Here is a 26485-nt window from a genome sequence, read left to right on the forward strand (position 1 = left end):
GTAACTGCAACTTTTAATAAAAGATACGGTTACTTCAAAGGTCACCAATTTGAAAACACGAATGAATTTTAAATGGTTTTTTAATTAATTCGTGTAAAGTGATCTCGTTCCTATTACCACATGGAAAACGTTGACTCGATGTATTAAGGGTGCCCATGCAAAGCAACCTGGGCAATATGGATGCCTAGGTTAACATTTTTGGGTGTTCAAGAAGATATTGACGGTCATTCTAGCTAGTTAGCTTCAAAGTGGCATATCCTAGGCAAGCGAAGTTGCATCGGACCATCGCGTCAAGTCTGAGATTTGACAGTGGTATATGAGCTAAAATAATAAGCATATTCTGATTCGGACTAAAAATAGAGCGCTTTGAAAAATCGCTATATGTTACGCCTGTACTTTAACAAATAAATGCTGCCCAAGCCCGTAAAAAATGGCGCTCGATGTGGTCTAGAATGGTTCACTATGGGAAGAAAGGGCCCAAACAAGGCTACAAAAAAAAACTTTGCTGTCTGGATAGCATATGCCAAGCGATTTGCATTATCGTGTATGCGAAATTTCATACTGTAGCCATTTCAGAAACTCTTAATTACAGGTGATACAAAGTAGACTATATAAATTATGTGCGAAAAAGATCATGGTCAAAGTAAGAGAGGGTCGAAGATATGTGGCAAAATTTCAACCGATGCCAAAAAAAGTGATGCTATGTTTTTGGTGGGACTGGGGAAAAAACGTGCATTATGAGCTGCTGCAGCTCGGCAAAACGATTGATTCGGACCTCTACTGTCGACAACTAACAGCATGACAACAATCCATTAAGAAAATTCAATCTAGCGAAAAGGGAAGGCATTGCCTTGCACCATGACAATGCCAGACACAATAGCCCTTAAATACAAAGCCAAAATTGAGAAAATTTTGGATGGGAAATTTTTATGCATAAGCCATATGGCACTCCTTTAATAAAGCTATTTAGTTTCGATAGAGCGATTTGTTGTCGCTTAGAAGTGACGGAAATTCTGTAGTTATGACGCTGGGGCGTACCAGAACAATGGCAGAGGCTCATTTATTACGTTTAATTTTTTCTGTTTATATATTTAATTTGTACGTACTCATTTTGCTATACATACTGTTTTAAAACAAAAATTTCTTTGGAAGTTCGCAACATGGCCAGCCCAAACGTTAGTGGAAAAGAAATTTCCTTTTGAAAATATGCAGAGTGGGTACTCTAAAAGTTGGCTAAAAAGACAAGAAACGTGCACGACAGATTTTCAATGGGTTCAAATAGGTCTAACTGCAACACAGATTGCTGCTACTAAGGAAACTACAAAGGCGAGATTTGCCAAGATCTTTTTGGAAGCTCTTTTCAAAGCCGTTAGTGGTCAGTAAATTATCTTTATTATTATTCCATACGGAAGTCCTATTTATTATTGAAGAAATTTTATTAACTTCAGCCCAAGTTAACATAAGCTTTCCTGTAGAACAACAACAACACGTTTGTCACGTTTATAAAACGATTTGTTTTAAAACTTAACCAGTTTTGGCTCAACAAAAGCTACTTAACATTTTCAGTAAAACAAATTAACAAGTTGAGGTGCGATAGCGAACCGTTGCGAACGAGCCTCTTATACATGAGCTGCAGGATGTATAAACAGTTAACATATACAACTTATCTTTATGCGTACGAAAAAGGGAATCAGTGAGAAGTCTTGAAAAATACTTCGAATACGTCTTGGCGTTGAAATCCAAAATAGTTGTTGTTATAGCGAGTTCTAGACGTCACATTAACACCTGAACGGCGCTGTTCATTCCTATGGTCAGTTATGCGCAGTGAATTTCTATCAGTAGCATGAAGCTTTCTTGGGGTAATATAATCTCCTTTATGATTGAAATGTATAAGTCTGACTTTGATCTTATATTTTAGCAACGGCCAATGTCCTGTTTTTTGAACCAAATATAAATATTATTGCTGTTTAGGCAAGCAGAGTCTATTGCAAATGCCCGATACTAAATGCTATCAGACAGTTGTACCCTTGGAGTACTCTAACCTGTATTGCTAATGTGATAAACAATGCCAATACTAAACCTTTTTAGATAGTTGCAAATAGAATTATCTAGTAGAAGTTCACTTCACTTGAGCATAACTAATGCTTACCTTGGAAGACAGGGCTGCGTTTAGTTCATCCCTTAATATAAAAAATCCTTTCCGCAAAATACAACAACACAATCAATTGGACAAAGGTCCTATAGTACTCTATTCCTAGATGTGTGACGTAGGCCTGAATGATGAGTCCAAGTTTCTCTGCCTCCTTTAAACCATCAATAATAAGTAGTCTATGCCGCTGTCACACTCACATGCACAGCGTTACTCCTTTTCGAATCAACGGTACACCTCGTTATACACCTTCTCAACTGTACACTCAGATGACCGCCAAGCGGGCAAACTATCAGTGTTATTATTAACAGTTTGCTACCAATATATCAAATAAATTCACCGAAACGTCTCACCGGCTCATTTGCGCTAAAATAGGTATCAGGCATCGCTAGTACAAGCTAGATAACTGCACGTGTCACGAGAATAATAGGTCAGCGCCTATAGGTCGCGCGGGCCTTCACTGACAATCACACGTGACGCGTTTTTTGGAACGTCGAACAGCTTGAACAGCGGCTTGCCGCCTACAACGTTGTCTCCTAGCCAGACTTAGCAACGAAGGCAAGTGGATGATGTTGGATGAAGCGGCGGTTCCACTTACCACAAAATAGCACCGCTGCAGATTGCAGCCTGATCTGCGTTTTGTCGCTATTGCCCGTGCGTTTGCTGTTACCGTCGGCGGTCCCGACGACGAGAATTATACTAGCACTGTTGTTTGTGAACTGTCGTTCTTGCTGCAGAAGCAATAGCAGCGGGCCGGCTTGACAGCAGGTCGCCTCTAGGTATTTGCGTATGTGTGTTCTGTTGCTACCATGATCCGGTCTTAAGTCTAGGGCGCTACCATCATTGCAGCTGCCTCTCACTGGGCTACTGTCACTGACAGTACGACAACGGCAACAACGGAACGAAAAGACGCCGAGACACGTTCTTGTTTAACGCGACAGGACCAGCACGTGAATCTTCAAAAACTGGAACGGTGTCACAATAAAACTTCGGTCAAGACCCCAAAAATACTGAAAAATACCGTAGATCCTGGTGGGGCACTGCGATATCTTGTACAGGGTCTGCCTGGTTTCAACAGACGGATAGAAAGGGGAAAGCAGCGGTCGCGGTGTCGAGCAATGCGTGTTGCGAACTGCTGACCATCGCCGACACCGACTGGTAATGCTGCAGCTACACGAGGATCGCAGAACATCCCTGGGAGAGAAGGTAACGGGGGGACAACCGTAGCGGCGAATGCGAGGCCGAAAGTTGAAGCGTCGGAGAACCGTTGGCGACTATTAAGAAGCACCGAGGAACATCAGAGCTAACGGGAAAAGAAGCGGATCTGGGAGGGGGCGCTGTTGCTTGGGAATGGCGCCAGGTCGTGTGCAAATAGGGAAAGCAGGCTGTATTATGTTGCCAGCGGCTGCGTCGACATACACCACCGCGAAACTGACTAGTGAGATTTACGTTTAATTATTCTGATGTAAGCAACGGGCGGCTGCACTCACCGGTGGGGTGGTGGGACGGTAGAATGGAAGCTGAGCTGATTCTGGGACTAAACAATGCTAGAATCCAGATGTCGGTACGCGCCAGTTCCATATCATAAACGAAATATTGCCAAACTAATATGTAATAAAACGCATATACCCATCGATTAAGCGAGCTTTTCAAAAAATGGTGACAATATGTTAATTTCGCGCTGTATCACTTTGAAAAGCTGTAACTGTAGAGATAACAATGAAATAGGCGTGAATTGCAAGGCGGAAAATTACTTATTCGAGTTCCTTCCTGAATTGTGAAAATTATTCAAAAGGAGAAGTAGGTTACACTGGTTTAGTATACAATTGACTTTAGTTTAGCTTCAAGCTAGATGAATAGGTCCGTGCAAAGCTCTTTTAGGTTCTCGGTTTGCACTTTATTAAAATGCATGATCACCTAGAGTTAATAAATCGCAAATTGTCATGCGTTTTCGAAGTTGACATAAATTTGAAAGTCGAACGAAAACTTTTCGCATTGTGTCGATCAGGCTCCTGCTTATTTCTACTTATCTGAAGGCTGGATGAACCGACGCAAGATAGTTCGTACTATTAGGTTTAATCGGTTCATAAGAGCCCACTTCCCTGCAAACTTGTAAATAAAAAAAAAAAAAAAAAAAAAACGGAATAGATAGACGGGCATGGTCTAAGCATGCAAAATCAAAAAATTCAACGATATTTCGAAGATGATCAATGCTCAAGAAAAAAAACACCCAGCTGATAAATGGAACAATAGTATTTCTACCTTGTTTCGCTCGTGGTTGTCCATTTGGTTACCGCGTCCTTAATCGTAACCAAAAACTCTCCCGTTATTATCAGCAGGCATTTTTCACCGACAGCTGTTAATAGCTTTCAGAATATGCCTGAAGACATATTTGACAATGAGAATCCTTAGTAATCTGTGAAAAGTGTCTATTGTAAAGTTACAACTAACTTTCTTTTGTGCATTAGCATTACCGTTCGCTCGGTACGCCGAAACTGTTAACTTGTGTTGGCCAAGCTGATTTTCTAGCTAGACTTGCAAGTATCCCTAGCTATTTGTTCATAGAGAAAGAAACTAAGAATGCGGTTTTAGAGAGTTAGAGTACTCGAAACGCGCAGGTGGGAAATGGTTAGGCTCATTAAGGAGCACGCCACAATTGAGAGTCTGGAGAGGATATTGGACCGAATTTATATCCACCCCTTTCCTCATCTCAACGCCTTTCAGCATCCCGCTCTCTTTTTCTCTATCCTTCATAATTCGTAGTCGCTCCCTTCGGCAGTCTCTAAGCACGACGCTATGAGCCCATTTCGTCGACTAGAGCATATGATTGTGTTCATCAGAGCGATGTTATGAGGCAGCACGCCTACATCTTGCCCCCAATCTGCATACTGATTCAAATAGCCTTAGGCATGCAATATTGCCGACAAGGCCGGAAGTTATGGATGCGTTGATGTGCGTGTCGTTAATAATATATCAAAGCAAACTTTTTAAACTTAGAAGTTAAGTAACGCATTCAATGCTGTTATCTGTTTTATGCGTGTTTCGATTTAAAGAAGTATTAGATAGTCCGTACATATATTCGGGATAGGTGAATATGCGTCTACTCAACGCCCTCAACATAAGCCCTCCCTCCAAAAGCACGTTTAGTCAGAGGATTTCCGGCCGTTCGGCAAGCACGTCCAGCAACAGCGCCCCCTATACGACGTTGAATAAAGGGGTTGTTTCTAATCCGACTTTGTAGGACTCGGCGAGAACTTCCAGCTTCCGTTGATGCGTCGTATTGAAACCGCATGGTCTGGTTAGTTAAGCCGGCGTCTGACTCTGGCCCTGTTCTTGACATCAACTCATCCTGCGCAATTTCTCACCGCCGGCAGTCACTTTCCCGCACGTGGCAAGTAGCCGAGCTAAAACCCCGACAACCGCAGCCGACATTAAGTCGACGCGACGAGCACGCCGATTGGCTTGACAATAGCAGCGGCAGCAGTTAGAGAAGTCACTAGGCGTACCCTCACTTGGGACCTGGGCGAAGTCCAATGCGACAATTTGTGCTCTGCGAGTATCACGGAGATGCTTAACAAGTTGTTGACTGTGCACAAAAGTCGTTCATACAAAACTCACTGATTGTGTACCACACCAGGCCCTTACGAATTCCGTAGGTTCAAAAGGTGTAATCGTATCGTAAGTTAGATATTGTAAACGAATTATTGTGGTATGGCTTCAATATTTTTCCTAATGAGTGTATCGTTACCGGCATTTCTAAGAGCCTTGACCAACGATGATCTCTACTTTGGCGGTAAAAGCGTGCTTCGCTGTGCGGCCCTGGAGATGATTACTCAACCGAGACAGGTCGAGTGGTACCATGAAGATGAACTTATCTACGTTTCTATAATACAGGTATGTAAAGTTTATGATAGCGGAACTGTAGATCGACAACGTTGATTCTGCTACACGCTTGTACGTTATCAGTATGTAGGTTAAGCACTAGAGTTTTGTTTTACTCATGCTTGATCCTGGCTTGTGGGCCTAAACGTGCACTAAGTTAATTTCGTCCATGACTGAAAACTTAATAATGCCTACAAGTGCCAAAAACTACCTCAAAGTTGTTTGCGTCACTTTCAGTTAATAAGCAGATTTGAGACTTGTAGATCGTGCGGAATATTCCACGCCCAGTATTTAATGCAAATGGAACAGCTGCAACGTAGGCTAAATAATTACTACCTCTTTAAGGGAGTTGTCGTTGCAGGGCAATATGTGACATTTGTTCTATCTGTAAATTAATGACTTACTAATATATACAATTTACAAGCTTATTTATGCTAATATATGAGAGCTCGTCTAAGAAAAATTTAGGCTAAATTCGACAGCAGAGCGTGTCGCAGATTTAAAACCATCCTAGTTTAACCCACAAATAGTGACAAACTCTCAGATAAGCGACATAAAAGCTCAATACGATTTTTAAATAGATATAAGGATAAATGATAGTACTAGGTTGTTAAGAAAAATTGAAACGAGTTTAGAGAACTTTTGTGTGGGCAAATCTATTAGATAATTTGAGCGAAGCAAACCTCGTCGGGGGTCGTATAAGGTGTGCCGAAAGTGAGTACTTTTTCAAGGGCTAAAATCTCTCGGCAACAACTTTCCTCAACAGCAATTTGGCCCGTGCTTCAAGGAGAGCTAACTTCGATATACTTCAGGTCGGACGTGTGATGCTAGTCAACTGCGCTTGCGCAGTGACCTGATAATAAATATTGGCCAGCAAAGAGTCAAACCTTTGAAGGGGAGTGTATGATGATTGTGTGTGCACCAACAAAAAGAACCTTTGAAGGGCCTTGAACGCTGTCAAGGCCCGAACACCCACAAACGATACTACTCTGATACGGGGCAAGCGTATCATCACATGTATGAACAAGTTTGAGTGCATCCAACAAAGTTAATAAAATGCCCCTACAATTGAATAACAGGCACAGCGTAATGGGATCCACTTGCTTTCACATTCACCGTCGGCGACGTGGGGCGGTCGAGCGTTGTTTAATCCAAAGACTGTTTCGTTACATTTAACTCGGCTAACCCCACAGGATGCTGGTCGTTACACGTGTCGAGTACTTGGACTAGATGGTGGAGATTCTGCAAACGAAACATTCTATGTCAGGGGTATGTTCAGTTCAATCAAAGTGAGCTTTATCTTAAAACTGCGTTAGGTAATGTCCGCAACATTAAAGTAAAGTCAAGGCTTACCCTAATTAACTTTACTCCAAGGTCTGACGTAAGACATACTAGCAAATGGCAAAATTAATAATTAACCGATGATGATCGTAGGTCCTATGAGGGATCCTGATCTACAGGTGGAGTCACCTACATTCCGAGGAGCGATAAATTCTAGCACACCGAATGTGGGACCATTTCATGAAGGACAAAGCCTTGACTTATATTGCACTGCAGATCCCGGTAGGTCCGTCCTAGTAGGTATTCTCACACAAACATAGTAAGTGCGCTTTTGCGTACCGTAATGTCTTATCTCAGTGTCCACGTACTAGAGGTCATCTATATACATAAATAGCTAACATATCTAACGTAAATAAAGCTTTAACAGAATAAATTTAATATGACACTTTTACTCACACCACCACCACCACCAGCGCCTATAGAATGAAAAGGTTTTTCAACATTGTTTATTAGCTATTAGGGCTAATTATAGCTACTGACCCAAATGTCACGTTTCCCGCTGTCTTTACTTCTGCGCAATACATTCAAGCGGACCCTACGTTTAGACAATATGAATGGGTCAGATAGAACTAGACACGAAGGAAACTTCCGTAAACTTTTTGTTTCTATGTCGTGCAAAAAACACAAAGTAGTTAACGTATTAGAATCTTTAATGCTTGTAAAGTACGCCAGTCACTATGATAAATCTACCGCAATAATCTTGATAACTCCGTAGAACTAACAAACCATAAACATGTTGACGTGTCGTCTTGTAGGAAGCTGCGCTGACAGCAGAAGTTTCTTCATTCAAACAAAAAAAAATTGCTTCTAGTGTATTTCTTGTGTAATTTACTTTCTAATTGCAGGTCGTATAGGAGATAACAAACGTTTTTTGTTTGTAAAGACCTAACCGCGATCAAAAAGGTCTTTCTATAAACTGCGTTGTGTATTTTACACAAAGAGTAAACTATATTTGCAAAGGGTAGCTGGCGCCTATGAAGATAACGTGCAAACATCTTACCGATGAAAGCTTCTATTGCTCATCAACAAAGATAGCCGAGTTTTTAATAAGCAATTATTCATTGAAGTTTTCTATTTGTACATTTTTCAATTCGGTTGTTCCCTTTAACTTGACCTGCGGCCTGTCACATGTTTACGATGATGGCCATTTATTTCCCTACATTATTTCGACTGTCTTTTGTAATTAAAACAGGAGACGTTTTTATAATAAGATATTGTAGTCAGTCACATGACAGAACGTCGCCACATTTCTATTCTAGTTGAAAAATTCCTATTAATATAGGTAAATAGTAATAGATAATCAGGTTTAATATAAGTAGCTATAGACTTGCCAATGCTATAGTTTTTTTCCGAGCTTTGCGGTCAAACTTCCTTCGTTCGTGTACGATGATTAATTATACTCAATGCTAGCAGATCCTGCAGTAGTTGTCATATGAACTGTATTTACGGTGTTGTTTAAATTAATGTCGACCTCGAAGTTAGTCACAACTATTTAACTTGCGTTTTCTCAACTCGTAGCTTTCCCACAGGCCGAAGTTATGTGGTATACAGTCAATGACGACCTTCAAAGGTCCTCTCTTACTATGCCTGAAATAGGTAAGATTACAGTAGCGGCATGGACAGTTGAGTTTTCTACGCATCAATTTTTCAACTTTTTCTAAATTTTGCCTAATTTATAGTAACGAGAAGAGTCGTCTCGGACTAATTGTAAATGATTCCGGCTTATATAAATGCGTAGTGAGTATATGTCGATAGCTATGGTTTTCAACAGCTTTCAGGAAACATTTGAGCTCCCTTGATACTTGCAGTCGACGAAATTCTGTCAGTCTGAGCTACTGTTATATACGAAAGGTCAAAAGATCACAGAAATATATCGTTTAAGTGATGCAGCTTTAACGTTGTGATATTGCAGCCGTTATATTCTTCGCTTGTTATACATCGCAGTTGAGGTATAGAATTAGCCCAGGCAAAGTTTACCGTTCAACGACAAACTTCTAATTAGCCCAGTCTGTTGTTAGTTGTATACACTTTGTAATTATTCTGTACTAGAATTCAATTTATGACTTCTGACATTGTACTAAGATCGCTTTCGAGGATAAATACGCAGATTGGGATTTTGACAAATCCATCATTTTCTGACCAAATAATGATATTATCTAGGTTCATAAAAACAAAAAGAGTTCGATCTGATCAAAAGTGTAGTAAATGCCAATGCGACGTTTATATTTTGTAGGTCAAAATCATCTGCGTATTGAGAGCCTGGGACGACTGCATGAGGGCGTACGACTGTCCTGTCGAGCAGAAGATAAACGTACCGGCGAACAAAGGCAGTCTATTTTTATTAAACTAAATATATATTTTCGGCCGCTCGAAATTACCACGTCGAGTAATCGGGTGAGTTGAAGAATCAACTGTATGTACAAGCCATTAAAAAAATCAGCCAGAATACATTTGCTTCCGATGCGGTTTCCGGAGTCATCTATCGTATATTTCGGCTCACGAACAAAAGGAAAAAAAGTAGTTTAAAAATTTAGCCTTCGTCTTGAAGCTCAAAAAGTTAGCGGCATTTCAATCCAGATTAGCTGTTTGAACTCTTACGTTTTCTTTGTCAGATGCTAACTTTATCATAACACAGTAGACACTTAATTCTTGAAAGGATTATTTCTGGCGGACATATTTATATCATTTCTCCGCCGTTCCATTATTTATGGCAAGTAAATAGAATGCCTTATTGGACTGCTAGGAAAACCTGACAATGTCACAGGCGGATCCGTTGTCATCCAGCCATTGCCGTAATGCGCTCTTGTAAATCTTGCCGACTTTTCAGCTATATTAATATTCTTCCTAAATCAGTTGCCCTTCTCGTTTTAGGTGTTGTACGCTTGGGAAACATCGGAGCTTGAGTGTGTAGTTAGCGGTTCTCGACCCGCACCAGAGATCACTTGGTTTCTAGGCAGAAAACGTGCGGCTGCATCATTCACGCATACGTCGTTCAACGGTAATGTCACCACGAGCTCACTAGCGTTTAAGGCTCATCCTGAGCATCACGGTCTGACCATCACTTGCCGTGCTACGAACGCGGCTTTTCCAAATGATATTCTCGAAGAGTCCTGGAACCTTGTGGTACATTGTAAGTACAGTGTGCGATTCGTTTTGAGCGATTCATGTCTTCGAACTAGAAGTTATAATATTTGGTGCGAGAAACGTCTACGATCGAACATAGATTGATCTATTTTCTTATAGACGCCCCGGTTGTGGACTTGTATCCATGCTCACGAAGAGAAACACAACAGCCGTTGCCTAGTGAATTTCGTGTCTCCACTGGAAGCCCTGCAGGCTTCATTTTCGCAACCGAAAAAGAGCTGTGCCTTTGCTGTTCCATCTTGGCCAATCCTTCGCCTAACTCTATCCGTTGGTCGCACAACGGAAATCTCATTGAGTTGAATTCGTAAGTCTAGATTTGCTTTTTGAGTTATACTCAATTTCATTATTTTGCTGATGTCAGACACTACGTATTGGCTGATTGGCTGTCGGATTTTATGGTAACCTAAAAGGCCCAAGTAGGGTCAGTACTTATTTATTATATTATATTACTTATTATATTAGTCGGTCAATTTTCACCAAATTAAAAACACAGACCCTCTCTCGAATTGTAGTACCGAACTGATGTCTTGTTACGGGTTCACTGTCATGCTTTACTACCGTGTCCCATCTCCACGTTAGTTTATCTATTCCAACTTGTTACAGATTTGCACGTCCTAAAGGACTCGTCTAGCTTGTTATTCAAATCTCTGGATATTGTTTGGAAAGGTGATAACTCGTGCACGTCAGCCCTGGTTAATATAAGTGGTGTAAAAGAATTTTCAGTTGAACCTATGTGGGGGAACTTTAAAGGCCTCTGTCATGTGCAACCTATCGTTGCTAACTTTGCGGTCGGGTCTTTTTTTGTCTTTATTTGTTAGCCTTATTTACTCCGCACGACCTTTGCCAACCGTTCTTTTCAAGCACTTTGCGGTACATAAGGTTCATCCGGTTCTATCAAACGCAAACGCTAACCTTTTTAGTTGGAGGTCTGCTTTAACACGGGATTTGGGTTTATTTCTTCGCTTCATATTGACCTAAAAACACTACATCCGGATCTCGTGTAGTAATCCGTTAGTGCTAGAAGCGTATGATCAGTCGTGTTTCCCTGAAAGCTTAGTTCAGTTCAAGGGCATCTAAACCTTTAATTTTTGATAAAATGATATAAATTCAAGAGTGGCTGACGGTAACCGACTGTTCATAGCCTATCACTTTTATCAAATAATTAACTGTTTGCCATAGAAGGTCCTCGTCGATCTCAAATACCCACCGGAGCAATGGGAATCCTCTAATTCCAAAAAGGCATTTCTGAGATTAGCAAACTACTTTAGAAGATTTTATGTTCAGTTGCATAGCGTTTTTGCTGTATACGGCATAAATATTTCAAGTAAGGCGTCCTTTCTTCGGTTTCCCTTTAGCTTCAACAACAAGCAGAATAGAGTAGGTTTCGAACGTGTCTTTTTCAACCTAAAACATCCATCCTTAAAGTCTGAACTCAGGACGCAGTTTAGCATACTATAAAATCATAAAAGACATAGCGGAAAAAGGGCCCTTTCAAAAGGCACTTAGGGATAGACAAACCGTGGAAAGTCAAAAAGGAGAAGGACATTTTACATCGGTCGCTTGAACGTATCGTAAACACGGCCCAGCATACAACTAACTGAAACTAACATCTAACGACAATAGAACTTGTTTCATATCTACGTTAATTGGTTAATGAAACTATCTAGATCACGTACAATTGAGACTGTATGTATGGAATCGAGAATATATGAGGATCTGCACTAAATATGAGAAACATAATTCGACGTATATGAGCATACTCACCCACACATTGAAACATATGCCACACACCTGTTCCTAAATAGTATTTATTTTCTGTTAAATTTTTAGGACATCTTCCCTTCTACGGATTGGCCCGCCATTACAGCCCCATCACGAAGGCACATACTCATGCTTAGTTCGTAACTCAGTCGGTGAGACTAACTCAGCCCCTCTTCGAGCTATAGTTCATTGTACCCCGAATCAGATGGCCGACGCTTCGTTCACTTCGCCGCTTTTTAGGTTTCGTTTCGTGGGTTCAGTTATGGCGTTGGCGGTCCTTTTTGCCACCGCCCTTACAATTGTTGCCGCTTGGCGTAGGAGCGCAGAACTGGACAGACGAAACCCTCTTGACGCAGTGGCTGTCCTAGGAAAATAACCTGCCTGTATAATTTGCAGTTTTTCCCAATGGCTGCGCATAGTAACGCACTTTTTCGATGCATAATTGAAGTGCACCTATACATTTTGCGGTAGCGATCTCGCAGGAATCATGAAGTTTGCTGGCCTTACATTAACTTAACCGTACGTTGTTTTCGTGACAAATGTGACGTGACGGCGTGGATTGCTTTTCATCCGTGGCAGCAGCTAGAATCATCCGATAATCTTCTTTATATAGTAATATTTCAGCACAAAAGCGCCGAAAAAAACGTCATACTATGCTAATTACAAGTGTACTTGTCGGACAAAGACGTCTTACAATAAATGTTACCTTCATCGATACTTTGCCATTATTTACTCATATATACAAAAAGCTTCGGTGTATTTTTGATTCGAATTCATTAATATGGAGTTATCGTCCACGGCAACACCTGCACCTGTAGCCGGGTGTTTCCCAATGAAGATTGAATGAGCTAGTTGTGATTAGAGAGACTTTATTATAGTTATACAGATCTTCCTTTCGACACGTGCGCTACATGTCTGAGAGATCCGTGCAATCTGCGTTGGCGAGCGCTATCTAATTAGCCGACTGCACGCGCTCAGCCACGTCATCTACTGGATTATTATTGCGAAATATGTCACTTAAATGCTACAAAATGTCTTAAGAGTTGTCTCGTTGTCATCTATTTCGCAGTGAGCAGACGCCCACTTTGCTTCTTTAGCAGTTTTGCGTTCTGGTGCTGTGCATTGACGTCGACTGGACCAATGAAAACTTAGCGAACTTCGAAAACAGAAAATATCCCGCTGTATCGATTCGTTAAAAATAAGCATTTATTTGAAATAAACACTTCTTCCTATATAGTAATAATCATTCATGATACATCAGCTTTTGCATTCGAATCTTTAGATATATTTTATACACATAATATTGTTGTTGTTACTGCTGCTGCTGCTGGCGCTGCTGCTGCTGCTGTTGTTGTTGTTGCGGCTGCTGCGCAGTTACGCTCTCCCTTTCTGCCTATTATCGTCATACTTGCAAATAATAACCATTCGAATGGTTACATACGAAGCCGCCTGGTGTCGGTAGTTTCGTAACAGTTATATGCATTCTTCGTATTCGTTGCGCAGAACTAATGAGCCATACTCACATCTCTGCAGTTTGTTAACTAGCCATATATTCCGTTTCGCAATGTAAGTTCGTGTTGACTGTTTCTAATTTCGTCATTATTCAATATCCATTGTCACCGTAGGTTGCGGCAAATCGTACCTATTTGTATGTGTGTGTTTGCACGTGCCTCTTATCAAACAAGCATCGTTCTCTCCATACTGGCTTAATATTATCATTATATATGCTATATATATATATATATATGCTATGTCCTCGTAATCATTGCGTTGCACTCATGCCGAGCCCTACTGAAATGTCATACGCCATAAGCTAGATCTTTTAACTCGCATCAACCCCTTTGTCAATTTCAACTTACCGGCAAGCTTACATTGTGTTAACTTATCGTATTGATCGATACGAGAATTGTGAAAAGGACAGGACAGCCTGTACTGATCTCGATTCAATGTCGTTTCAATAATTTACACATGCAGACACTGCATAACTTGGTAGTAACAATCATCCTCATTATTATATTATACTATAATAAGATAAACATTGAGTATAATTTATACGTAAAATAGTATAGTGGCTTACTATCATTCTACTGTACACGATCATTGCGTTATAGATAATGCTACGTTGATCATGTAGGAGGGTCAGAGGGGAGCAATTGTAGGTAGGTAGGTAGGTAGGTAGGTCAACTGATTACTGACTAGGTAAGGAGCACCTCGTCCACGCCTATTTTCCACAGATATGAAAGGATTGATCTATAATTGTCCACGATATACATTTCGTATAAATGTTTCACACATAATTCATCGAATAGATAACAAAGAAGCGTTGATTAGATCATAATCATGACTACTGATAATATTTATAATTAAGAATTTTTTTTCTTTATAGCACAATAGTCGCCTAGCAATGCAGAATCAAATAAACGTTATGTTACTATCCCTGTTTGCTGTAATTAAGTCATCGTGCAGAGCAGAAAAAGGTTCCATTAATTTGAATTATCTGTATTTCCAATGGTGTTTTCGATGCGCTTTCGTCATCTAGGTGTTCTTGGTCACTGACGCTGCATTTTTATTAATCCAAACTGGCGATTCCTCTACTCATGATACAATTGCTTCTATTTATCGCCTATCATACATTGAGTTTAGCTTATTAAATGGTTTTATATATATATATATATATATATATATATAATGTTAATGACGAAAGCTCTCGTTTGCTAGATTGCACGGTACCCTTTGTCCACCCTATGGTTTTTTGCGGTCGTTTGTCGTTTACGCTGCATCGGCTATACCTTGTACAAGAAATTATACAAAAGAGATATCTAAATAACTTTTAAGTTACCGCGCCTATCGAGTAATATTCGCTCTACTCAATATGGTGAATAACTTGTCTAATAGCTACGTAATGACAGTAGTAATAATGTCTAGTTAACTAGCTACCCAGTCTTTATAAAGTGTGATTTGGCAAAATGAACTGTTTCCCCTTGCCATTTTTCTACTAGTATAAGTGGTCTCCTAGATCTTTTCTCAGTTGTTGCCATTGATCGCCCTTCACGGGTACTGCCGCGCCCCAAAACAAATTTTGTTGTCGCTTGAACTACGATGGTAATAACTACCCTACATACGATTAATGCCCATTAATTGTTAGTAACGAGAAGAGTACTAATTACTATTAAAATAATGATAGATCAACTATCTAGTTAATTGTCGACAGCGGCGGCGGCGGACAGTACAACTGCTGCTACTGAGCCTGCTGCGGTCTCCGCTGGGTGAGTACAGTTCCCATCGTAGCGCCGCTCTGTCCCGGCTGATCCCTACCCGGGCCTTGATCCCTGCGACTCTGATTAGATTGTTCGATGGCCGCTGGTGGCTGAGGAGGCACCATTCGAGTCCACTTTATTAGTGTCTCAGGCGATCTGTAGAGGAAAACGAGTTTGGCGAACAAATCTTCCTCGAGTGCCAACTCCTTCGATTCTCGTACGAGATAGATATCCATGCAGAGCTGAAGAATGCGATCGACGTTCGGCATGTCATCGAACATGATTCTCGTCGAAGTATTGGCAATAAAGCCGCGCAGGAAACGGGACACGAGCAGGACGAATGTCGTATACAAGCCGACAATTCTACAATTTACATAATACGCATATAAACAGGTTTTAGCTTGGAGTCTGCCATCGACTAATTCACCTGACGTTACTAAGAAAACCACTGTCAGCGGTGTAACTAAAATTGTACCACTACGGAGTCGCTCACGCGACTAAGGGGCAAAGTGTTTTCGTACCCATAAGATGAGATAGTAGACAGCGCCTGTGGGAAGACTTTATCTGCGAAAATGACTACAGTCAGGTAGGCGCAGACGTCGAGGTTCGATATGAAGGGGTACGGATCATCCTTTGAGCAGGGAAAAGCGCGAACCTCCCACCACTCACCCTGCGCAGTTTCGTTCGATTTGCTCCACAACAACTCCACTTGCAGGTTACGCAACGCCTCTGCAAGTAAGCCAACAAGCAGAACGATCAGGATTGCGTCGCTTATCTTTTGCATAGAGCTACGATTATGGCAGGCAAACCATAGTTTTCATTATCACTATATCTGTCTATACGGACACTTTAACAGATCATTAAATATTGCGCAAATAATATGTACATTAATTTCCTGTTATAATTAGGAAAAATCGTACTGAAATTAGTAGTAGATATTCGACTGGTTAACTTGCTCGTCTAAGACATCCTAATTATATTACACTCACTTGAATCGGGATCACTTTCAAAATAGGTGACCCTCTTTGCCGAACCCTTTCGAGGCACGTGTATGAATTTCGGTAACAGAGGCGGCAAAATGGCGAATTTATCATCACCAGTGTTGTTTACGCTATGTCTGTTCGCACTTCTAGACAACATATTTGCCATCTGCTCTCGCGCCTTTTGGTCTGCAAATTCCTTGCTGTCCTCAAGTGTCGTTGTCTGATGGCGGTAATGCGTCACAAAAAAAAATACAACAATTAAAAAATTAATTTGATGACCACTTTTCACGAGCCCCGCTTTCAATAGTACAAATGAACTACATCGCTATCAAGTGACACGAAGCGCACACAGGGTTCAATCTCAGCCTAAATTCAACCTAAGTACGCGATTAATAAAGGTCAAGCCAGTCTATATATTGGCTTGAACTCTGCTTGGCCCATAGTCTTGTGAGCGTTGCGTATCTTGTAGGCTGCTGTACGGACAGAAACCTAACCTAAATAGGGAAGCAAACAGATATTCACTCAACAGAAGACGCAAAAGCTGTGTTTATTTGTGACAGCCAGAGTATACAAGGTTCTTGGAACTTTGCGGACGTTGTAACCGTACGCATAATGTGCACGATAAACGCACGTTCAACTTGATTGCATTGTAACGAATATCGTATACTAAAAACAGAAAGATCGCTTAATAGAACAGTCTGTATCTCAATAGCAAAGCATTGGGTTTTAGGTTAGTAGCCTCTGTCCGGGGTTGGTTGGGGGGGCAGTTTATGGACTCTGATTACGTCATTCCGCTATCACAGCAGCATAATCTGCGAAATGGTAACTTATTAAAGAATATGATCGCATTACTGATAAATTCAATGCAATATTAAAATAGAACAAATTAAGCGATTTAAAAAACACTGCTTACAAGCTGAACCGAGCATGACAAATCATCAAGTAAGGTTAGCCTATTATTTAAATGGTGTACCTATGGCATGCAGGCAAACATGCAGTTGTCAATGGAAATAGTTTAAAATTTACCAGATGAAACGGCTTTTCTTTAGACTTTTTGCCCTGTAATCAAATAAAATATGTTCCACATTGAAATACCGGTAGTATTAAGTCATTTTGGGATAACGAACAAACGGATCGCGTTAGCAAAACAGCAGCTAGAGAGAAATTTGGTCATGCTAAAGGATTTTGTTCAAATTTTATACGTCTGTTTTAAGATAAAATGAATAACAGAAATAGGCCATCATTCAATAATAAGGACAGTGACCTGTTACGAGATGTCTATCGTTTATAATTTGTAGTCTACATGTTAAGCAGGTCCGATTCTCGTTCAACGCTAATTGGAGTTTATCACTCTAACTAGTATTAAACATTATACTACATGCAACTAGTACAGCTCATAGAGAGCTACCAAATGAAGCGGCTAAAATACAATAGTATAGTTCTACTTGCTGACGAGATGACCTCTGTGAATCGTTTTAGATCGAGAAAATTAACAGACAAAGAATCGAGCGTCGATAGAAATAGCCTATGTTAGTACAGGTCGTCACAAAACTACAATGCCCTCAGTCGCCGATCCGCCGACCAACTATTTATATACAATGATCAGATGACGCTATACAAACAATATAAGCAATGATATTAGTTCTAGATTAGTCGAGATCCCTAATGTAGTATAAATGACATGTGGGACATGTGTTAAAACTGTGCGGATCATCGGCAACGACACCGAGGATGAGCTCCTACTGTGTAAAAATTGGCTTCTAATGGTGGGAGGGAAAAAAAAGTGGATTTACAATAGAAGAAGGGCCAACTTGAGCAATGAGGCACTTTTCTTTCTGTAATAGATATCTGTGGAGTTGTCTCCGTTAACTGCGAGCTTGCTTTCGCCTTACCTTTTTTTTTATATGCGCCATACGTACGTGTATATACGACGTATGGTTACGAACGTCATGACTCAATAGGTAGGTGTTAGATACGGCTGTACACATGCATGAAAGACTCACCGGGTCAGCATCCGAATCGTTCTTCTCCCTGTAGAAAGTCAGCTTGACCTTAAGTTCAAGTGGGGTGGTTTCATTAAGTAGATCTTTACGGAGCGCCTCTCTCGACGGTGGCGATATGCTCCAAACGGCGGCGGAGTTGCCGTCGAGCATCGCTATCACAACATCGCTCTGGTCGTAATTAGCAAGGAAATTCAAGGCACGACTATAGTCCTTGTATCTTCGGTATAACTCCTCAAAGTCGCCGCTAGAAATTTTCTGTATGTTGTTCTTTTGTGCCGATATCGAGAAGAGCGGCTCGTACCCGCCGATACTGAGCTGTATCTGACACTCGTCCGGTGGCAGCGAGTGGCCCACAGTATTTCCAAGGGAGAAGAGCAACAACGGGAACCATATTATAAGGATGATCAGGAATAATAGGGTTCCACCCATACCGTACTTGATGAGCGAAGACCGCTTCGCGCCTCGAGGCGTCGGGTATTCTTCTTCGGCACGACGCTGGCACTTCAACATGAATATGCTGGCAAATATGTCCTCCATCTTGAGCCAATTTACCAGGACCATACTCGTGTCGGTCCATATCCAGTCCATCAAGCTACGTAGTTCGTAGAGAAAGGGTACCATCATGTAACCCTTAAATAGAAAGTAGTTGAGATAGTTGTACTTTTTGGTAAAGAAGTTGCCCAGAATGCGTGTCGGATAGCCGCAACGAATCTGATAAGCTGAAAGAAGAAAGTAGACACATTTGGTGAAATACCACAGTTTCGGAGGAACCGTCTCCGAGAAGCTCTTCTGGCTAATGGCTGGCAAAGCGAAGAACATCCAGATGTGAATCAGTACGACGATCGCTTGTTGGAAAATTAGTTTTCCTGTAAATGGAAATAAAAGAAGAAGGCTCCTATGTGATAGGAATGTTAATAGTGCTTCGGCCAATATCAAGCAAAAAAAATGACGGCAAAATTTGATGTATTTATCATTTGCGTCACATGCTAATGCAGTCTGTAATTATTTTATAATAGTTGTTTTATTATAAATACGTACCAAGGATGTACTTCCTGAGGTAAAGGGCCCGGTCGATAACGATAAGGCCGAATTGGGCCAGCAGCATGATAAGGAAAGGGATAGGAACTTCGTTTTTCTCAAAGTAGGCCGTAACCCCCTCTTCGTTACCGCCGGTGCCGAACGCCCAGTAGCCAAACACCATTACAAAAAAATTGAAAAAGTCACAGAAGAACATCCACGCGTAGACGTCCGTTGCCACCTATTTTACATATATTTATAATATCGTTTAATAGATGATTGGTAGAAAGTACTGCTAGTGATTACTTATGTATGTGTGCCTAAATCAAGCGCGCTGATATAAGCAGCAAAAGGAGGTATGTCATGCTTGATACATACTTATGAATTTGTGATTGGAGGTTTTTCAGGAAAATCTATGCAAACACTGTGACCTGTTGAGCAGCTACGAGAAATCTTGTTGTCAGACAGACCCCTGCCCCCACCCTGGATTCTGTCGGCTATTCTAGCTGGCGTAAACGTTACTGGTAGCCAATTCAGTCCACTGAAGTGCGAGGGAGTAATTCAAGTTGAACTATGACATCACAGCTTTATTTCGTTTTTTTGCTTGGGACGCACGTACCCTACCGAACTCATTATTCGAGTCTAAAGCCGCATTTGGAAATGAGTGAATAGCCAGCTTGAAATAACCGTTCTTACCTGATAGGGTGGGTGAAGCAGATTGGTGAAGAACGACTTAAATGGGGCCAGGTAGTAGTGCATACTGGAGACAATTAATAAAATTTATTGTAGTTACTTCTGACTTCTAGAACGAAAATAATTACAATGCTGATATATCCATAGATTGATCCCATTTTATCATTAATAACTAACATCCATTATTATTTCAGCTAGGTGGCTTATAATTAAACAACAAAAACCTAACAAACCCAGTGTTTTCTAATACACGCTCTGCTCTTAATTACGATCATCACCATGTGTATGCAGCGTAAGTTAAATATAGGATAATATAGTAGTATTTTAAACTAGTTAAAATTGATAGATACTTCTAATACTTGATGTGTTGCTTAAAACTTTTTACATATAAACTACTAGCGTCTTTTCAGATTGGCTTTTATTTTACTCACCCTTGAAGGAAAGAGCTGACCTTTATATCGATGGCTTCGTCGTCGTCCTCTTCGTCCATACAATCATCGTTTTCGGACAAGATGTGATGATTCAGAAAACCGCCATCGACAACAGTTCCGCCATGAAGCGCAACTGTTTTCATGATGCCGTGTTTGTCTTTACCGTTATCTTTTTTCAACTCCTTTTTATCCTCCCTTTTCGTGTTTTTGTCACTCACGTCTTTTCCAGTAACTTGAAGGCGATCGGAGGATGACCCTGAATCGTCGGTATCATCGACGAAGCTTCGATCCGTGTCCTTCCAAAGACCTAGGCTCTGTTCAAGATTTTCCCAGATAGCAAAAATAGAAACAAATCACGAGAAAACAAGTTTTTTTTGGATAGTCTTCAAAATTCAAAATAACGCGGGCGTAAACACTAATAAAGTTCTATGGACGAGAGATAACGTCTATGATAAGAACTATCAAATCAGCTCGTTAACTTCGACTACAGCAAACTACGCGAAGCAAACTAGTTGAATAAAAGAAAAACACTATTTTTTATACGTTCAGTTGAGAAATTATATAAAACGAGCTTACTTTGAGCACGAATCGATGCAAAAATACGAGGAAGAGTAGCATAAGGTCGTAAAGCGCGTAATTCGAATCTCCACTGCGTTTTTCTATGCCGAGCATTTTCGGCGGATCAAACGTAGTGCCTCGTAACGATCCTGAGTCCCACTTGAAGAAGTCGAATTGGAACAGGTATTTGACAACAACAATTGCTTCTGTATACGTGATGATTGTGATCCAGAAGGTTTTTGATGGACGCGGAACTGACAACGAGCCCCAGAGGAAAACCATGAATGGCAATGGAAGAGATAACAATGTCGCTGTGCTAATCTGATTGTAGACGATACCGAGGTAACACACGATCTCAGTTCGCGCATAGAAAGCGTACACAAGTGCAGTGAAGAACTGTGCTAGAAGTGGTTCGCGCTTGTCGGTGTTACCGGATAATGCGTCTTCGCTTAGGTCGTTCTTAATCTGTAGGAGTTCCTGTTGGACATAATCCACATAACGTGTCCAAGGTAAGCACCGCACCATGCAAAACGGAAGTATTAGTTTTGCTCATGCACACTCCTGCACGCACAAGCCTACGAAATAGGTTGTGTCGCTTTTACCAATACTAATAAGTATTTGAAAGCATGATCTTGCAACCCAGTACAGTCTAACAACAATTCGTCTAACAAACAGTACATAAGATCTAGCCCTGTCTTTTCATTTGACATTGAAAAAATATAAGAATATATCTGAAGACTACAAAACAAAGTTATACAGGCTTGTGTCTATTACATAGTATTCGATAAATCTGGGAAGTTAACAATACTAGGTGAATTTAGGCAAAAGGAAGAGGTCTCTCAAAGTCTTAGCCTCTCCTAGTAAAAAAGCAAATTTTTCCAATTAGAAAAAAGTGATCTTTTAAATGATGCTAATGAGGTAGTCTAGGAAACTTCCATTTATTACTCAAGAAACACAACGATGTATCGATTACCAATAGAGAAGCAGCAGTATTCGCATTTCTAAGCGGCCTTTCGCACCCACCTGCGCAAGTCCCTCGCTGTTGGATATTTTGTAAACAGGTACCCGAGCAGACCGGTTTTGATATTCTTCGGTTAATATCGCCAGCCCATCGGGATAACGCTGCTTAACTAGCTCTTTGTCTTTGTCCAGAAGTTTGGCAACCTCTCGATAGCCTCCGGAGAATGAGTGGAGCTTTGCGGTAGCGCTCACCAACATACTAGATACGAGAGTGTTAGCAATTGCGAGATACTTCGCCAACTTCTCTTGCCACGTCACTGTAAATCAAGATGGTGATTGTATCCAAAACAAGAAAATCGGTCGTAACTATCCACACTGACCACACGAGACCTCGATCTGCGCAGGACATTGAATGCAATGTTTAAAATGTTGTGATGAGATGACGACCCTAAGACAGATATATGAAGCAATGGGACTTAGCTATCTACAGTAGTAACTGGGTTTTCGCACCTATATACTTACTCAGAAATGTGTAACAAGAATAGGTACATAAAAAAGCCAAATGTGTTTCTTTGTGTCTCTCGATTGCGTTTTTGTGTATTACCTAAGTGTATATGACCAGCTTACACGCTGCTACGTACATATGGGTTCCTCCTGTGCTTCAGCACCGGCTATCTCGCTATCTGCCAGTACGGCTGCGGCCATTGAGGATGTTGGAGATAGGCCACTTGTTCCACTCTCTGTCGTATGTCGCTGTCCACGCGGGAGCTGAACAGCGGCCCGCTGAATCGACGGCGTCGATGCCGTTGGTCGCGAGATCACAGTCGATGGCTATTTTCAATATAATACGTATAAACAGTTAATAAAAAAAAACCAACGAGCATTCCCTTTCTTAGGCGACTTTTTCAGCCAAATGTTTTTTTAGTCCAAATCGAAGTGATCTATTAGGCGTTAGATATTGTGTAAATATTACGCAAAGCATCTGCTTCTGTTCTGACTGTTTTTCTCATTTTTACCGTGTCGTCGCCTACTTGTCGTGAAGGCTGTGATCCAATAAATCAGTTTCCAAGGAGCAAAGTTAACAACATGATAAATTAACCTAGACGACCTACCTTCTAAAGAACCTTTCATGTGAATTTAACGCAAAAACTTTCTCTATAAACTTATTTCGCACTGCGTTGTACATGCTGCCGGTCAACCAAACCTTTGCTTGGACTTGGTCATCTGTACATACATTTCGTATGTAGCAATATATTTAGCTTCACCATGCATGACGTTACCTTCTCTATGAATTCGATATCTCTGGTAATTCACAAAAACATAGTGGGTAAACATTTGCTATAAAACTACTTGCTGACTGGTCAATATAACCCCCCAAGCTTGTCGTCAAGTCGCAATAGTTAGTAGCCTTTAGCACACCTACATTCGCCGATGCTTTCTACACGTTATTTTTTGACACACTCATCGACAATATATTGTACCTGTACAGGGTCCAATAAACGCGATCCCCCCGCAACCTGCCATCGCTGTAAAAAAACAACTCTACTGAATCAACCACTCGAGGCCTTCAGCGAGACTAAGTTCTTCGCTATTGATAATCACACATTTACCTGAATATAGTTATGTAGTACGTTTGATGATCAAATACAAGTTCCCCATTAAAGTACTTTGTCCACAAGTGACTTACTACGGCAGTTGATGCCTGTGAGTGGCTAGCGGATCGCACGGAGCGATCAATAGAGATAATGGCACTCATTCCTGACGAGTCTCCTATCTCCTCGCCGGTTTCAGTGCGGGCTTTAGTTCTAACCATCGTTGCGGACTGTCCTTTCATGATATTTGACAGCACAGCGTTCAGACCCTGTAAAATCATTGCACACAACGTTATCACTACGAAATTTACCTATTAACGTAAGCATTGAAATTATGAGAGCCAAAGTTAACAACTCATCAAAAAATGGCTCGCTCATCCCGTAAATAAAGACTAGTGAGGTTGAAGTATAGCCAACCTTCGTTTTGACATCAAAATCGTCGCTCGATTCTTCCCTTGATGTACGGACTGCAAGGTCAAGCGGTTCCTCGAGTTGGTCGCCGTCGTCGAACAGGTAATAGTCTCCCGATCGGATGGCTGTGCGAAATCAAGCACACATCTTTCAGATTCAAACAGTACCGATTTTATCAAAAATTTATATCATTCAGGCGCGTACAGATCATTTCGTAACGTGCAATGCTTTCGTAGCAGTTTATACCGATGGCATACAACACGTAGAACAGATGCTCTCGACACGTTACTCGACACCAAACATAGCTTGAACAGGTAAACTTAATTGTTTCTCATTCGAATAAATTATGTCGGTGGCTTTATAATATCCTGTTGGCTACTAACCGTTTTTGTACATGATATAATTCCTGGAAACTACTCATGTATAAATCCGTAGGGGAAAATCCTATAAAAGGTATCTTTATAGGCATGCCGGAGACAAATATATGGGATGACAAACATTTAGGCAATGTGCAAACACTTAGTTCACATCAATAAAGTGCCACTTCATTTTATCAACTGGATACCTATATATGTGCTTCTAATGGTTTAATAAAACTACCTTTATCAGTGCTGTTCTAATAGTTTCCGGCAACATCTTCAAAAAATACTCGATTATTAGGTAAGGGCGTCAACGATACCGAATATATAGTTTATAGCTGGTTATAAAAGGCACACAGAGATCTGTCTTTTTTCCTACACAATTCTACCCGTGCAAGCACGCAATTCTGTTTACGTCTTAATAATAGGTATTGTTTGATCACCAGCGGTTCACTAAGCTGAAATTAGGGTATGTAAGTGTAAGTGGCTAAGTCCTACAGCTCGGAGCAGTGTTTTCACACGGTGTTCCACACACTCGAGTCTTAAACGTTTGCTTATCTAATAAAAATCAATGGTAACGTTATGATTGTGTGGCATCATACACACTACTGTGCATAATATCTATTTATGAAATTTTATAAGGACCAATGTTAAGATCTTAATCCTAACCTTACTTTTACGCTCTTTTCAGGCATATTGACTTTTAACAAAACGAGTATATTTCTCGTCCAGTTGCTATTTATCGTTTAAGCTAATAGTAGGCGTGACGCATCGACAGGTAAAGCATCATCCATGGTACCGAGGCATAGAATTCCTCATAGTTGAAATCACGAGTTCCGCTTTATAAGCCTTTTGCAGGAGTCCAATAAGCTCGCGTTATTTAATCCACGTTTCCATCTTGCAAAAACAGTTGTTTATAATGATAGCAATAGCAAAATTCATGGCACATAGCATACAGCCGACACTGCGTTCCAAGATGCTGGCATATGATTGGGCGGAAAATGAAAATTGAAGAGATTTAATTAGAGGCGCAATGGCTTCTTTCCGGTAAGATCACGTTCAGCCGTTACGTTTACTGGCACATCTGCCCTCAATCTTACAGGTGGTATGTGAGCTGAGGGCGAATGTGGCGGTGCTGCCCCGCCGTAGGATCTGCGATGCAGTCTCAATCATATGGCCTTGCAGAGGGTCGCAGTAGGAATCCAGGTAAGCGGTCCAACCAGCGCTCACCGGGGACATCGTCAAAATCGTCGTCGGCGATGGCGGAGGTGGGGAAGATGAAGACCAAAATGATGACTCGCTTCTCTCTGGCGTTGAATAGGACGCGTAATCCTCTGTATAGGCGGCGCGACCAGTTTTTATATAGAGCAATTCCAAAAGGAGACGATTCGAAAGCGTGGTTATCATCATCGTCGTCGTCGCCGTCGTCATCATCATTGATATCATATTAATCTAGAGGTATATTAGGAATCGTAGATAGGATCACACAAACGCGTTAAACAATATAAAAAATTTGCTAAAATTGCAGACATGCGTTATGCTTCGTTCGGTACTATCGCGGTTCTTGATACCATTCCACAGAACAGTTGAAATAATGACGTTTCTTTACATTGATAATCAGAGCGTGCAGGTAGCAGTCCCGTTTCGGATTCCCCGCTTGCAATAATAGTTATCTGGTCTCAGTTAAACCGGATCGCTAACAATAGCTTTTTCGCCAGTTTATCGGATCTACGGAAAGTCGGACATTATTAGCGAGATAGCTAAACGCCTCAGTCCGGCCAAAAGTAGCATTAATGAAGATTCTTATCCAGAGACTCAGCGAACTACGCCACCATAAATGATATGAAGCTACGTGCGCTATCTCGAACATCTTCTGATTTCCACCTATCTGAGAAGAGAATTAGCAAGCTAAATTTTCCCGCCCAGAAAGTATGTTATCTATAC

General features: G+C 41.0%; 2 protein-coding genes and 1 long non-coding RNA gene across 7 annotated transcripts in view; 2 read left to right on the forward strand and 1 right to left on the reverse strand.

The window, feature by feature from the left end:
• Window positions 1-12994, forward strand: part of LOC111258648 (B-cell receptor CD22) — a 28249-nt gene extending 15255 nt beyond the window's left edge. Inside the window, exons 2-8 of one of the 2 annotated variants that reach the window (XM_086967533.1) lie at window positions 5911-6043; window positions 7111-7300; window positions 7466-7594; window positions 9606-9766; window positions 10244-10502; window positions 10616-10820; window positions 12347-12994. In XM_086967533.1, the coding sequence (XP_086823659.1) occupies window positions 5911-6043; window positions 7111-7300; window positions 7466-7594; window positions 9606-9766; window positions 10244-10502; window positions 10616-10820; window positions 12347-12653 (1384 nt within the window). In that variant the 3' untranslated portion in view covers window positions 12654-12994. Of the gene's footprint in view, window positions 1-5109; window positions 6044-7110; window positions 7301-7465; window positions 7595-9605; window positions 9767-10243; window positions 10503-10615; window positions 10821-12346 lie in introns of those variants that run through there. The other variant, XM_022830092.2, reaches the window with a different exon arrangement.
• A 467-nt stretch (window positions 12995-13461) lies between these two features.
• Piezo (piezo type mechanosensitive ion channel component) overlaps window positions 13462-26485 on the reverse strand; it is a 52720-nt gene continuing 39696 nt past the window's right edge. For 2 of the 4 annotated variants that reach the window (XM_022830083.2, XM_022830081.2), the window contains exons 18-31: window positions 24189-24307; window positions 23867-24040; window positions 23661-23705; window positions 22821-23010; window positions 22243-22496; window positions 21238-21696; window positions 20662-20975; window positions 20234-20297; window positions 19559-19778; window positions 18521-19386; window positions 17544-17576; window positions 16524-16737; window positions 16056-16263; window positions 13462-15897 (exon numbers count right to left, since the gene is read on the reverse strand). In XM_022830083.2, coding sequence (XP_022685818.1) covers window positions 15516-15897; window positions 16056-16263; window positions 16524-16737; window positions 17544-17576; window positions 18521-19386; window positions 19559-19778; window positions 20234-20297; window positions 20662-20975; window positions 21238-21696; window positions 22243-22496; window positions 22821-23010; window positions 23661-23705; window positions 23867-24040; window positions 24189-24307 — 3542 coding nt within the window. In that variant the 3' untranslated portion in view covers window positions 13462-15515. The remainder of the gene's footprint in view (window positions 15898-16055; window positions 16264-16523; window positions 16738-17543; window positions 17577-18520; window positions 19387-19558; window positions 19779-20233; window positions 20298-20661; window positions 20976-21237; window positions 21697-22242; window positions 22497-22820; window positions 23011-23660; window positions 23706-23866; window positions 24041-24188; window positions 24308-26485) is intronic. The other 2 variants (XM_022830086.2, XM_022830085.2) reach the window with 2 other exon arrangements.
• Window positions 21596-26068, forward strand: LOC111258650 (uncharacterized). The gene is made up of 3 exons (XR_002679114.2): window positions 21596-21728; window positions 25233-25319; window positions 25644-26068. It is a non-coding gene; the product is annotated as an uncharacterized LOC111258650 (long non-coding RNA).

The sequence above is a fragment of the Varroa jacobsoni genome, unplaced genomic scaffold, assembly GCF_002532875.2.
Source record: "Varroa jacobsoni isolate VJ856 unplaced genomic scaffold, vjacob_1.0 scaffold_253, whole genome shotgun sequence".
NCBI lineage: Eukaryota > Metazoa > Arthropoda > Arachnida > Mesostigmata > Varroidae > Varroa > Varroa jacobsoni.